The sequence below is a fragment of the Desmodus rotundus genome, chromosome 4 (genome assembly GCF_022682495.2).
Source record: "Desmodus rotundus isolate HL8 chromosome 4, HLdesRot8A.1, whole genome shotgun sequence".
Taxonomy (NCBI): Eukaryota; Metazoa; Chordata; class Mammalia; order Chiroptera; family Phyllostomidae; genus Desmodus; species Desmodus rotundus.
The window spans coordinates 37748722-37764071 of NC_071390.1; the positions used below are offsets into that span (position 1 = coordinate 37748722).

At 44.1% G+C, this 15350-nt stretch overlaps 1 protein-coding gene across 5 annotated transcripts in view; it reads right to left on the reverse strand.

Annotated features, from left to right (window-relative positions):
* Nucleotides 1-4385: 4385 nt before the first annotated feature.
* The window catches only part of RHOBTB1 (Rho related BTB domain containing 1), a 99308-nt gene continuing 88343 nt past the window's right edge, over nt 4386-15350 (reverse strand). For all 5 annotated transcript variants that reach the window (XM_053923247.2, XM_045196147.3, XM_024561382.4 and 2 more), the window contains 4 exons: nt 12723-12873; nt 9836-9924; nt 6948-7053; nt 4386-6534 (listed from right to left, as the gene is read on the reverse strand). In XM_053923247.2, the coding sequence (XP_053779222.1) occupies nt 6365-6534; nt 6948-7053; nt 9836-9924; nt 12723-12873 (516 nt within the window). In that variant the 3' untranslated portion in view covers nt 4386-6364. The remainder of the gene's footprint in view (nt 6535-6947; nt 7054-9835; nt 9925-12722; nt 12874-15350) is intronic.

Consider the following 15350-nt stretch of genomic DNA (forward strand, 5'->3'; position numbering starts at 1 on the left):
GGGGAACACATTACCTTCCCTTTAAGGTAATGCTGTGGGAATTAAATAGGTAAATGCATGTAAATCACTTGTCATCATGTTTGGCCACAATATATACTAAACAACGTTAAATATTATTACTATTACGGTTCTCACATCAGTGTTTTGGACTCTGATAGATTGGTACCAAGACTTGGAACATCAATCCATCCTGCTGGGCACGGTGAAGAAACATTGAACCAAGACTGAAAGAGCACTTGAAAGCATACCTTCACACACCAAGGCCTCATACCTGGGCTATGGGTGTAAATGAAGCAAAATGAGAGCCAGGATAACCGGCGGGATGGAATCTGCTGGGAGAGAGTGCATTTCACTTTTTTTAAAGATTAGTAAGCCCATTTCTCTAAGAGTTGGAAATTTCAGATGTTTGGCCATTTACTATGACTACTTATTTTTAAAGAAATCTCTCAGCTATACGGCCGTGGTGGCAATAAGGTCCAAGAATCCCAATGGAGTTGGGGCTAGAACAGAAATCACAGTGGTCTGAACACCCCCCACCGAATGAGTTAAGTGGTGTTGCTCTGTGCTTTACCACCCAGGGCAGGGAACTAAGAAGGGGAAGTTTTACATTCATATTGTTATGATTCCACAAAATGTAAGAATCATAAAGAATCTCAAAGACTCCGAGAGAGCTTGAACAAGCTATGGAACTTGTACTGACAGCTTACTCTTTCTTTAGACATCTGTGAAATGACAGAATTAGAAGGCAACCGTCAATGGAAGTACATAAGCTCAACAGAAATTTTTTAAGGCAGACAATCAGGAATCTTAATATTCAAGAAGCTCTTGAGAAGTCATCTTGTTCTCTCAACTCTCAGGAGGGTCAGATGACACCAAATACCAAGACCAGATGGGACTGAGTAATTTATTCTAATATTTCACAATTTTCAGCATCAGGAAAGTCTCTTCAAACCTCTAAGAGAGCAGGGCGTTACGCCCACCATCTCCTCTTTTTGGCCAGAGGACAGCCGGTCTCTGCACTGGGCCAGGGCCTTTCAGATTCTCTATGGCTTAAATTCCGTAGAATCATGTCAACTCAGTGCCGGCAGCAGGGAAGGATTTTCGTCACAGAGTCCAATCACCAGTGGGTTCCCCTGCATGTCCATCACCTCAGGACGCTTTGATCTACAGGTCAGGAGCAGGACCTGGAATCTGGTTTTAGATCTTGACCCCTGGGTGTGTACAAGGTTCATTGTGGTGCCAGATAGTGGGACTTGACTAGGTGTTTTACTGCCAGTGAAGTGGGAGAGTAAGATGCAGAAGCAGTCTAAGGAACACTAAGCAGCCACGGGGAAAAAAAGACAGGATGTACATATTGAAGATGTCTGTGTTTCCAAAATCAGTGTGGAGTATTAAAAGCAGCAGAATGAAATTATGTAACACCACTTGTGTAATGACCACATACGTGAAGCAACACAGTATAGAAGGATACCCACACCCTTCAATACATACGCTGGAAATAGTATGGGGGTTGGATATTATGGAAGAAGGTAAAAACGAAAAAGGGAGGCCCTTGTATTGACTGAAGATGACAATGCTGAGCAGCGAGGAGCATTGAAGTGTCTGGTTAGCTAGACTCCTCACCCAACCTGTAAGAAAAAAAATGACGGGGAGCGAAAAAAAAAAAAAAGTGCTACAAATGAATCAGAGGCTTAGCCAAATTTCGCCTTGGGGTGGCCCAGCCCCATTCCACAGACAGTGGAGGCCCAGAGAGGGGGACTGTCCACTGAGAAAGTGCCACGCTCTCCTGTATTCTGCCACCACCTACCTGCCTTCTCTCTCTCAGGGGTGTCTCCCAGGATGGCTGTGAATACGGCCCAACACAAAATCATAAATTTACTTAAAACATTAGATTTTTTTTTGATTATGTGTCACAATGTATTTAATGTGTGGTCCAAGACAACTCTTCTTCTTCCAGTGTGGTGTCGAGATGCCGAAAGGTGGGGCACCCCTGCTCCAGTTTGTTGTTTTTCTTTTACTTTCCCATAGCTCTTGTTTTCTAATTCCTAATCAGTCACGAAGCACTAAGCAGCAAGGCTAGCATTCGGTTTAGGAGAATGGCCGGGAAAGGCCACATTGCCCTATTCTGTGACACGCGGCACTGCCCCTCTCTTGGATTTCTGGCCTTGGTCGTCAACATGCTTAGTACATGGGCTCGTTTGCTGAATGTTTACTACGCGCCAGGCACTGTGCTTTACCTAAATCATCTCAGTTATTCTGCACCAAAAACTCAGTGGAAATCTGTTCCTATGTTTTAGATAACTAAAGCTTAGAGAGGTGTATCTTTTCACACACCAGGTAAACTGAACATTCCATGGATATTATTACCCTGATTGAGACTACTGTGAATCAACAAGCCAAAAGGGTGTTTCTTTGATAGGACTTGGAGAAAATAAGAGAAATGCCAAAAATTTGGTTGGCATCCAAACAGAGAGAAATAGATCAAGTCCTTTCCTCATTGAATAACTGTAAAATATAACCAGACCTGTCATTGGAATTAAGAATGTATTCAGACTCAAACAATTTAAATATTCCTTCCACGGGCCACCCTTGGGTATTCCCCACTTCATCTGCATTCTACTGGAAATCCATGTCACTAAAATGGTCTGTTTCTAGAGAAATGGCGAATTGCTGGCAAGACACTTCATGTCTTCTGCTGTTGTTTCCACACTTCCCTGCCTGTGCCTGCGAGACTATATGACTGATCGACTTCTACCCAGGTTATCTGTTCCCAAGTGATTTCCATAGTTTGTAGACTAGAGTCTGTAAATAAGTAACTGATGAGGTACCTGCCCACGAACCTGGTGAAAAAACATGCATGTAAAGAGCTTAAGTAAAAGTACTCAATGTAGAGGTACTATGAGCATAGGGTGGAATTTCCAAATGCAGCCGGAGGGCCCGGCCTTGCTTCTGAAGCGTTGCTTTGACAGCAGGTCACTGGGGTTGCCCCACTGGTGCCTTTTCCTGTTGCGTATCGCCTGCCTCGCTGGAAATCCCAGGGGACAAAGTTGTTATCGGAAAATAAATTAAGTCATGAGATACAGAGTAATCTCATAATTTTAAAAGAAAGAGAGTACATCTGTGGCTCAGAGTGCTTAATTCTGCTTCCTTAGTTTCTGTCAGTGGCCCTTCTTCTCTCTTTTTACCTTTTTAAAATTTTCCTTAGCCTTCCCCCCCCCCCCCCCCATTATGCTGCTTCTTGATCACTTAAACACATGGACACGCACACACAGCAAACACATTCTCCCTGGCTAACTTCAAACTTTACATCTCTTATGCAATAGTCACATTTTTCTAGAAAGAAAAAAAGCCTGGTCAATCTTCAGCGTGCAGAAAAGCATTCATTTCAGAAATGTTGAACTCATAAAATAGCTTCTAAACTTAGGGTTCACTATGTTTTTATCTCTGACTAATAGAATGCATTTTGCTTAGCTAATGTCACCATGATGAAAAACTGAATTTTGACAACTGGTATACCATAAAATAGAAGCAAATGTAAAAAAATATTTTAGAAACATTGAATTCTTGGTCTTGAATATCCATAATGAAAATACTTGTTTTCTCTAAACTGGTAGGACGTGTGGTTCCTATAATGTTAAAATAGGGTTGTTGAAATTCTTGGTGATTTGCCAGACATTGGCCAAGGAGAAAGTGAGACTGGGTTTTTATAGGTAAGATTCCATTGGTGCGCACTATGTAAAAGGTGCCGTGAGCTGGACCACCCCCTTTGAAAGGTGTGGGAATGTGTTCGAATCTCACTGCCTTCTTCCTGCAGTTATTTCCCAGTTGTCAACTCCTTTCCATAAAGTTTTAGAAACCTCGCCACTCAGAAAAGTCCGCCTATGAGATCTCATTGGAGGCTCTTCTTCCCTCTGAGCTTGGGTAAACATGACACCACCTAGAAGTCCAGAAATTATTTACATGTTTTCCTAAAGGTTTTCTCAGATGTGCTTCTGAAAGACTGATTTTCATGAGCTCACCAATGCACGCTTTCACTTAATTGCTGGCGTCTTGCCCAAACCCAGGTTATAGTAAGTCCATTAGCATAGAGACATCATTTGTTTTTTTCCAGTGCTGTACCATGTGTAGTGACATAACCATATTAGCCAAGAGCCAACAGCCAGACCCCTCATTTACATCATGGTGGGCAATAGCTAAAACAAAGATGTCGGTCATTCCAGCTGCCTTGTTGCCGGAGCACGCACACCAACCCCCCCCTCGCCCCGCCCCGCCACTCGGCCCTGCAGCCTTGATGTTTGACAGTTTTTTAAAAAGCCATTAACATTATACTCGTGATAATGATGGTAGTCCTTAAAAAGAAAAAACTGAAGGCATTTTATAGCTAAACAATTTTATTGGCTTTTTGTGAAATAAAAAACACAAAACCACCATGGTTAAAGGCCATAGTCAGTATCAACCAAATGAACCAGCCACTTGGTTAAAGTAGCTGATGACAAACACTGGTGGATATTATTGCTTACACCCCAGGTTCGTTTACATGTCCACTACATTTTTGGCAAGATTACAATCACATGGGCGCTTCGGTTGTGTACATTCAACTCTGACTCCACACTGAGAACCAGCCTCTACCGTTTAATGACAGGGTACATGCCGATTCTCCCTGAGTCTTGACATGTATCCTCTCGTTCCATCTCCTTTCTCCTTCCATTAATGATCTATACAACTCTATTGATGAAAAATTAAAGCAGATGAATTTACAACCAACCATCCATAGTCTACCGCCCTCCTCCCTTGTCGTGAAAGGGTGATGCATTTCTGGGCCTCTCCACACTCTTGTGTGGGGTACGTTTCCTCTGTCAGTGATAAAAGCCCATCTCTAATCTGGATAGGTTTTCAAAGGCATATGACTGTCATCCTTGGGGTTTGGACTCTGTTAACAGTCTCTTTTCCAAGTTCTGAGAGCTAGGGAAACCCCCCACCCCAGCCTTCAGCATCAGTAAGTTGACCTCCTAATAAAACAAGCCCAAGCTCCCGCCCCACGGCGCCCCATGGTAGGTCTGGAACCTTGAAAGGCTCTGTATGACGGCTCTAAAGTTTTAGTTCACAGAGAAGCAATGACTGCCTCTCGAAAGCTCCCCTGTTCAGAACTTTGTATTTTAACACTGAAACTCAGAACGACGAAGGGTCAGAGTGAACTCACGATAGCACCATTTCCTGGACTCTTGGAATAAGGTTCCTGTCTGCACTGGAGAATGCAGGGACCCCAGACCACCCAGCCTCCAGCTTTGTGCCTTCACAGGCCCTGCTGATTCGGCAGGGGTGGGTAGTCTGCCTTAGTCGATTTCTGCAGCAACATGGGTTTTCCCTGGGAAGAGTTAAAAATACATCTTACAAATGAAGTTGGCCGCAGGTGAGAGACCTGAGGAAGCTTGTTTCTGGTGGTGAGATGTGACGAGCCTTGCCCTTCCCCACTAGATTCAAGTCAGTAGAGAACCTGCATGCGGACGCATGGCGAGGGCAGGGAACGCCGCAAGACGTGGACCCGACACACCAATCCAAACACCGACGCTCTCGTGGCAGCTTTTGTATTCAGGTCCACCGGGGAGTTTGCCCTGAATAGTGCTGGGATTTAATAAGCCCTTCTAATGCTTATAAAGATTATCCTCTTGAATCTAGACATGTTAAACAACAGGAGGTTTGATATCACTATATTTTACATGGCACGTATAACCATACAATTACTAGCACTTAACACGGCAAATATTGTAAATACACATTCTTGGAGTTGACTTGGTAATTATACCAGTGTTATTCAGCAGAACAAAGATGAAACACTCTCTAACTTGCACTTTGGGGAATTTCATTCCAACCCTTTACTTCACAACAAAAGGGTAACCCTCTAATCATGTAATAACCCTCTGCGATCTTGTGGGCACAGAGCATCACAGGCGACTTCATGGTTAATGTGTGGCCTGTAAAATAAAGTAATAGACAGTATTTTCATTTCAACAAAATGCAAGAGACCATATAAAAATATTTTTCAATTTGGAATTTGAAACATGAAAGCTGGGTTTTTCTCTCTTTTGTATAAAAAGAAACAAAACAACGGACTAACATTTAGTAAGCCTTCTAACAAAAAAATATACATGTAAGTTTAAGGAATGCAGTGAGCGTTGTCAACTTCCCTTTTTGTCCAGGCTCATTGATGCTGGGCTTGTGCTTTGACCCCAACCAAGGTGAACGCACAAGAGTGGAGGAGGACCAATGCCTGAAACCTGAACTACATCTTCTCACTAATAATAAGACTAATTTACAGTAGCTTTTAAACGGTGTGTTGGATTACTGACTGTCTTCCTCTTCCTCTTCACGCAACTGCAGGAGATGAATTCCAGAAGCACCACTTTCGTCTCGAGTGACGTTTATTTAGTGCAATGTCTTCCTTCTCTCGTTCCCTTTTCACACGCTGGTAGTGGTCTTCTTCCTTCAGGTACCACACAGGGGGCCAGCGGTGGCGCTCAAAGTATTCCTGGTTGTCTGGGGAAGGAACGCAGTGGATGATCACGCCTGCTGCTCATTCACTGATTGCCTCTATGCCTAAAGTCACGGAGCTGGGTACAGAGAACCTGAACCCAGGACCACTTGATTTGGAGTGTGAGCTTGCTCCTAAGCCTGCCTCCCTAGATGAGGCTGAGCTAACAACTTCAGCCTGCTCCCCAGGAGGGACCTGTGAGCCCCACTCCACCCAAACCACAAGCACAAAGTCTTCTAAAGAGAACTCCCCACCTACATCCCTGTGTCATGTCACATGGATGTGTGACCACCAGCCAGTCACAGGATTTCTCCACAAGCTAGCTGCCTGCAGTCCATGTTCCTTCTCAAGGGCAAGGAGGGCATCAATTGAGTCAGAGGTGGTAAGCATTGGATGAATGAGGGCCCAGAAGTCTCACCTGCAGATTTCGATTTGATTTCCTTGCGGAACTTGGAACAAACACTGTTGTAGTTGGTGCAGATGTGGTGTAGACACCAGGCGGCCAACTGGTGGGCGTTGTGAAACTGCAGGGAAGGGACCAAAAGAGGGTCAGACTTTTTTCTAAAGTGGGGTGACAGACAGACAGGAAGTCACTGCAGGGTTCACAGAAATAAGGCCTGTACACTGCTTCAGTAAACACCTTGTTCTGACCTGGACTGTGGTTCTCATCCCAGCCACGTGTAGCATTTGGCACACCCCTCCCTTATCCCTGGTGATAGGCGCACCAAAAATAATCACTGCATCAGATCAGGAGTTCAAGTATGACCTGCTCTCCCGCCCACCTCGCCACCTGGCCCTCTACTGTGATAAGTGACCGTGGCCTCTGGAACGCACCAGCCAACTGTAGAAAACAGCTATGTCATCTCTGTTTTAGGAAACCTGGGCAACGCAATACTCCGTGTCACATGTCAGAGCTCAGCTTGCTGGGGCCAAAGATCTGAAAGAGGAGACTGTGGAGTGTGTGACTGTCCTATACCTGTCCTTTGATTACATAAGAATAGCCGGCGGTGGGAGCACGAGGGGAGGGGTCCGAACCCTCCACCCCTCCCTTTTGAGCAGGTGCTTGGGGAGGAGGCACTGAGGTAGCTGTGACTGAAAAAGACCTGATGCGCAGAAATGGGCAGTCAACTCCCCATTCCTTCCCCAAACTTGGCAGGTGTCCTTCCACCCCTCCCTGTCTTTGTCTGCACCTTTTCTCAGACATCCATTCTGTTGTTTGTTGCTCTTGTAGTTTCTTGGATTAGAGGGCACTCTGAAACCTACAGCCTGGCTTCTCTAGGGCCCCAGGGCCCTGCACAAAGGCCATGAGAAAAGCCAAAGTCCTCAGAAACTAACTCAAGAAACTCTGAAAATCACAACCCCAACATCATAGATAATTTTAGTTGGTGCTTTCAACTTTTGATATTAATTTCTTTCTGAAAGTAGGATTAAGATAGTAGTATATTGGAGGTGACTTGTACCTGCTCAGGAGAGCCACTTGTGGGGATTTCTTCCCAGCTCTGAGTTCAGTGACTTCATGTTGTTAAAATTGGTCAGATGGAAAATTTACATCATGGAAATTAGAAAATGCATCAGATCAGGGTCCCACCTGTCAGCAAGTCGACTGCTAAATACTTCCCAGCACTAACGAATGAGCTAAGACATAGGAGATTGCATCTTAAACTCGTCCTCCCGAGGCTTGTCAGAGCTTAACATTAATCATATTATTTCCTTGCAGGGTGTACGTGTGGGCAGGGTGGGGGAGGGGACAGGGCAGGAACACAGTGCAAACAAATAGACACAGCTACAAATCATTAGCTCAAGAGGACTGGCCCTATATAATATCCTGCATCAGCCCTGGCTGGTGTAGCTCAGTGGATTGGCATGGGCTGTGAACCAAAGGGTTACCTGTTGGATTCCCAGTCAGGGCACATGCCTGGGTTGCAGGCCAGGTCCCCAGTGGGGGACACACGAGAGGCAATCACACATTGATGTTTCTCTCCCTCTTTTTCTCCCTCCTTTCCCCTCTCTCTAAAAATAAATAAATAAAACCTTTAAAAAATATTCTTCATCACCACATCTTCTCTAGGAGGAATACTGTTTGGACAGAGCATACATCTCAAACTGTCCTCTAGGCCTGTTTAAAAGACCCCAAATTCCAAGTCTGGACAACCCACGGGGGCTTGCCTGTCCTATTGATGTCTGTTCTCAGTGTTATTATAACCTCTATTAGTTTGTTTTTCACCTTGGATTTTACTGAGGGTGCTTGTGTCTACTTCTCGTACTTGCCTATGATTGTCAGAGGAGAAAAAAACAAACACTTCGCAGACTGCACAGGTTGCTGTGAAGTTTGAGCCCACCTTGTCCCCTTTTGAATCTGAGCCGTCTCCTGTGGCCACGGCCGCAATGGCCTGAGCAACACCTGCTGTGCCTCCCTCCTCTCCCCGACACCACCTCCTCTCCCTCGGTGGAGAAATATCGCTTTAAATGGCCTGACCTACGGCTTAATAAATCACTGCCCTAACTGACGGGGGAACAGAGAAAGCCAAACCCAGCAGGCTGAAGAGAAAATCTGACAAATTTATTCTTGGTTCCTTCAGAGTGTAAAATCATTGTCAATAAGTCTATGCCAGGGCCTGGATAATCCCACCTATGTGCCCAGAATAACGAGAGAGCTTCCATTATTCAATGCTCTTTCTTGAACATTCTCTCCCACCTGATTCTCAGAATAATCGATAAGGTTAATAGGGTGTGAATTACCATCCTCACTTCTTGTAGACAAAGAAACTGAGGTGGAGTTTAGCTCTGTCCCTTCATTAAGTTATTCAGTGACAGAGCTGAAGCTGGATCTCGGACCCTCCCTAGAAGGGTACAGGGGTGCACTGGGATTACAGAATCACAGTGTCAATGTTAACAAACACTGACTTTAGAAAACCCTGGGGAGCTGCAGTGGGATGTGGGGCCTAGAGGGACTTCATGGAATCCTGGGGACTGATCTTGGCCAACACACGTCCCAGAATTTTAAAAAGGAGAGACAAAATCTTCCCCTCGCATGCCCCAAGTTGTTCTCCCACATGTGAAGCTGGTGCCTCGGGGGGACAATGGGGCTGGTGTGGGGTTGAGGACCCTGTTGTCTTTTCAAAGGAAGCCCAGCAGGGTGAGTGATGCATGAAACGTAAAACTCTCAGATCTTCTCAGTGTACGCAGGGGCCTCTGTGACTCAGTGGTGACATCTTTATTTAGACAGATGCAACAGTGGAATGTTTTATCAGCATTAAACGAACTGGTCGAACACACTTAAAAGGTGAACAGCAAATTGTTACAGACCTGGGCCAACTCCAAATAAGAGAGCACTTCTCCGTCAATGCCCACGCCACTCATAGCAGCCTTGGTCAGCTCCTGAACTGCATGCTGCTCTGGGGGAGACAAGCAACAGGAGAAAGTTAGACCTTCCTCTGCGAGCCAGACGTCTTGCCTGGAGGGTCTGGTCCGGGGCCACTTAAGAGGGGAGGAGGCAGGGAACACTGTCCTGGAAGCCATCCTAACTGAATCTGAGGCCCATTCGGATGTGTGGCCTTTCAGTACATGGAGTTCTGGTCGCCGGCCATTGCACCTATGACTCTGGGGACACTTGTTAGTGTGTCTGAAATAGGCAGAGTCCTCCCGGCCTTCACTGTCCAGGTTGGCAACCACTAGCCATGAAAATGTTTATATTTAAATTAATTTAAACTTAAATAAAATAAAAAGGTTCAGGTCTTTAGCTATAGCCAGCCATGTTTAAGTGCTCAGTAGCTGCATGTAGATCAGACAAGGCAGGCACAGAATGCCCTGTTGCTGCAGAAAGTATTATGAGACAGTGCTGCCCTAGAAAGCACCTTCCTAGAATCCTCCAGACCCTCTAGTATCTTCCTGTTGGACAGCTTCCCCACTCACCTCACTCTAATTCTCAACACTCTCTGACAGTGGAGAGATTGAGTCACTGGAATGAGTCCGTGCGGGGAATTAAGAATGTGAATGCATATGTCTGTCTCAACAGCTGCAGATGGGCAACATATTGTTCAACCTCTTAGATTCCAATGAGTGGGGGGACCGTCAGCCAGAAGTGACAAAAGTCCAGTTGGGAGGGCCATTTCTGCTCGGGAGCTGTGTCCAAGGCTCCTAAGTTGAACTTGAATTGTGGTCCCGAGACCAAGCTGTCTTGCCTCCGTGGAGGCTGCCACCTGCCTCTGGGAGTGACGGGAGTGGGCAGGCTAGGCCCCGCATTTCTAGCTCCTCGATGTTGCTGTATTTTTTCCCATCTATATCACTGCATCTGCTCTTCTAATTCAGCATCTTGCCAAATCATGCTTGCTCTCTGCTCTGGCTCTACATACTTGTTAGTCAATATGCTTCTATCTGGTCAATAAGGCATCTGGATTTCAGCAGTTTTCTTGGCACACCGTTTCTCAGCTAGGTTGACAAAGAGCTATTTGAAACTAAATTTCCCAGAGAAGGCATCAGGCTTTTTAATTTAGGTAACTGCAACATTTCTTGATATTCATTCAACACTTCGGCTTGCAAAGCATTTTCACCCCTGAAAGTGATTTTTGAATACTATTCTAAGCACTCTCTACTTATACTAAACAGTGCATGCCAAACAGTATAAATGATTAAAAGAATCATCTTAGAAAGCCATATGTTACACAGTTGTAACAGTAGTGAAAGTAAACATACAGGGAAGTCCACAGTACACAGGAGAGGGTTTCTTTGGGTCGGTTTCTTTCATGGAGAAACCAGTCCCACCATACTAATATTTAGGCAAAAATGGCACTACTTTGAGACTGATCACAAACCTTGTTCAACAGAGGTGGCTCCAAATTGCTTTTGACTCTTAAAAAATCAAATTTATCCTTAAAGGACAAATACTTGTAAAAACTGTGAACAGTCAAATGGTTTGTAACACATACTTCTGAGACAGGAAATTGTCCATCGCAGCTTCCCAGGGCTACTATTTAAGAAGCCTTGCATACTCATTTAGATGTATGCCTTCAGGTGTATTAACTGGAAACAGTTTTTAAAAAATCAGATAGCAATGCTTCAACTATGTCTCACTATCTGAGGAAGAAGGAGGTGAGGGGAGGACTCTGCTCTCCTGTTGGTTGAGTGTAGTAGAAATGTAGAATATAGAGAAATAAACCTTTTTTTGAAAGACATTACCAGGAGATCAAGCACACCTATGACTGGCTGGTTTATTTATATGTACATTTTCATCCACTTAATGATTCAACAAATACTTATTGAGAAGCTAATATCCCCAGGCCCCTTTCTGTGTGCAGATGATGGGCCAGTAAGCAACACAGGCACTGTCTCCGCTTGCACGGTTAACAGGAGTCAACTAAATGTAGCGATAAACATCCAGATTGTGAATTGACACCACTGGTGAGTGAAGCTGAAGGTTTACATTTAAATAAAAGGTGTTTGAGTGCGTATATCCTATTTAGGCCAGCTTCAGCTTACCAACTGAACAAATCCAGAAATAATACATAAGATTTTGCGAAGTTACGCCAAGACTCCCTTTTTTTTTCTATCTCCCAAAATGATCTTGACAATGTCAGAACATTTTCTAAAATAGCTTAAAGAAAACCACTTACATAATGCTGACTAGGTACCAGACATTTAACTCTTGAATCTTCACAACAGCTCTATGGTATAATACCATTATTCTCATTTTAAAGAGAGTGAAAGCTGAGACAAAGCGGTTAAGTCAAGTATAAAGTCAATAAATGCTGGAGTCAAAATTGGAACCCAAGCAATCTGGCTGAGCAGCTTATGCTCTTAACCACTGCCTCCTATTGCCTCTTTCTTAAAGACTGTGTCTGAGCGCACAGTATGAAGACGAACGTGGACACGGGAGTGTCATTTCAAATTCTGTGGTCCACAAATGAGGCAGTGCAAATAGAGCATGGGCCATGAGGGGAGGGCTGTGCATTGCCCATCGTTTTATATTTGCATCACCTAACAGGGCCTCCCACAAAGGAGGGGCTTAACAAATGTTTGTTGAATTGAACTGGGCTGTCTGATACATTTGACCAGTGTGTGTCACCCTGTACAAGACTGCCCTATACAGGGTGATACAAATTGACTTTTGTTCCCTGGAAATCTTATGTTTGTTTACATGTGATTTTGACAGATAGGACAGGCAGACACTGCATGGCCCCATGTCCCTCAGCCTTACCTGCGAGAGCAACCAGGTGTGGCAGGCAGAATCTGTTTGCCAAGGCGATTAGTTCCAGTGGGTCCAGGTCCAAGGTAGGTGACAACTGCTTGGTGTAGAGATAATCCAGCACCACCTGCATTGACATCTTGTTTATGTTTGGGAGATATACCTGAAATGTTATTTGAAAAGCTAAGTTCTGAGGAAGAAAGCAGAGGGCACATTTTCAGGCTGTACCACTTGTAAATGTCCCAATTGTGTGCTTCGATATTGGCAAGTCAGAAGCACCTGCTTTGAGGCTGTGTGTGGAAGTCACTCACTATTTACAGCTTCACACATAACAGTTTGATTTGTAGATGACAAAAGAGTGGGGCTGCCTGACAAAGCCTGATTTGGAATTTTTAAATGGCTATTTGGACTTATAAATCAGACAAATGGGCTATAAATGTACGATGACATTATGGGCCCTTCTTGCCAAGTACCTTATAATACTCTATTGTGGGGAAAGAAATCTCCTAGCAACATGACAGGTGGTGGGGGGAGCTGCAGAATGCACTGTTGCTGATCCACGACAGAGCCCGGCTCTCTAAGACGTCAGAAGCAGAGGATGTGCAACCACTCATGTTGCCACAGTGACTGGCTTGATTCCAACATTCTACCAGTATATGCTAATACTTTGTACACACAATCATTCTTTCTATGGCACAACAACATAGAGTCAGAACTACTGGAATGTTAACAGGTAGCAGTAGATTGAGAGAATCCAGAGAAATCCTCGCCTGGGACTTCTGGAGGAATAGTTGATTGGTAAGGTGAACTGTCCCCCTGTAGGATTCCCCCGATCTCCCTCCTGAGCACCTGTAGTCGCTGCCTATATATATACATGCTGGAGTTCACGAGAGAGCCAGGGAGTTCTGGGTGCCTGGGCGTGGGTCAGTGAGTGGGGATGGACACCGCACGGCAGCCACTCTTCACTCCAGCTCTCCGAAGGCATGACGGCGGCCCTGGTGTTTACTATTGGAATGATGGCAATTATAAAGATCAACCTTACTTGAAGGCCTCCAATGCACCAGGTACTGTGGTAAGCTATCCACATGCATGATCTAATTCGATCCTCGGAGGAAGAGATGATTATTTTTGCCACTTTATAGGTAAGGAAATTGAGGTTTAGGGAGGTTAAGTTGCATATCCAAGGTCACAGAGCTAGTAAGTAGTGACTGGGACTCGAAACAACCAGGCAGCATAGTTCTAAAGTCTATGTTTGGAACTGCCGTGCAGTACTAGAAACACTTTACGGCAAGGAAGCAAAGGTTTGTGTTACAATACAACATATTTCATTAATAGTTTTTAAGAATTAGATTTCTAAGTTCAAAAGAATGAGCAGTTATAAACTCCTTAATCCTGGTACTTAATAAACCTCTATACAGCATATAAAGATACACATCTATAATTACATATAATTATATCTATATTACATATCTAATGTTGCTCTCTTTCTCTCTACATACATATATACGTATGTATCAATGCATTCCAGTGGTGTGGTTCCAGAATTGTTTAAGCCATAGAAACCTTCTGTATTATTATTCTCCTGCACATCCACCAACCCCCTCAGACAGGGAATATCCTTTCAGACAGAACTTCCCCTTAATGTATCAAAGGAAAGTCACAGAAAAATTCCTATAAATGTTTAGAATATTATCCCCAACCCTTCATACACGAGGGGTGACCCAAAAACCCTGGAATTTATTTATAAATCACTGTGTATTTATTCTTACACGTTTAAACTTCAGTCCCCTTCAAAGTACTCTCCATGTGATGCAGTGCACCTACTGAGACTTCTTCCCACTGCTCAGAACAGGGTTGAACCCCTCCATTTCAATACCTTCCAGTACTTCTGCCATTTTTTGTTTCACCTCTTTCACATCAGCAAAACGTTTCTCTTTGAGGACTTTTTTTCATTGGGGAAACAAAAAAAGTCGCTTGGGGTGAGATCGGGTGAATAGGAAGGGTGGGGCTGGGGGTCATGCTGTTTTTGTTCAAAAACTGTTGAACACTCAGCGCGATGTGGGCAGGTGTGCTGGTAAATCACCCGTCATGAAATGGGCAAACACACTGAAAGAGTCTTCAAAAAATTCACCAAAGCTGAATGCTGCCTCTCACAATAACACCAGCTAATACTTTGATGCAGATGGGTCCCTAGAACTTTCATCTACCCGGAGGAAGCCTGTACTGCAAGGGGCCTGCCCTCCGGACGATAATTCCAGTTTTTTGGGTCCCCCTTGGATAGCCAATGGAACAATTATGATTCCATTTATAAGGTGTATGGGTTATTACCACCAATGATTTGACAAGTGTGGCCATTTCAAGTTTCTAGCACAACCTCTGCAATAGATAGAACTTGGCGAGTAGAAAGAAACTCTTACTGATACTTACTAATAGTATTGTAATTAATTGCTATATTCCAGTGAATCTAACATAGAAATATTTATGTGCACATGCATTTCTCTTATACAGACAAGAGTTTATTTATAGATATCTACTTGTTTCTGTACGTATGAGAAAATGGCAACATTTTATTTCTCTCAATGGTGTTTGGATTACTGCAATTATCTAGGTAACTGACGGTTAATTAAGTTATAAAACTTT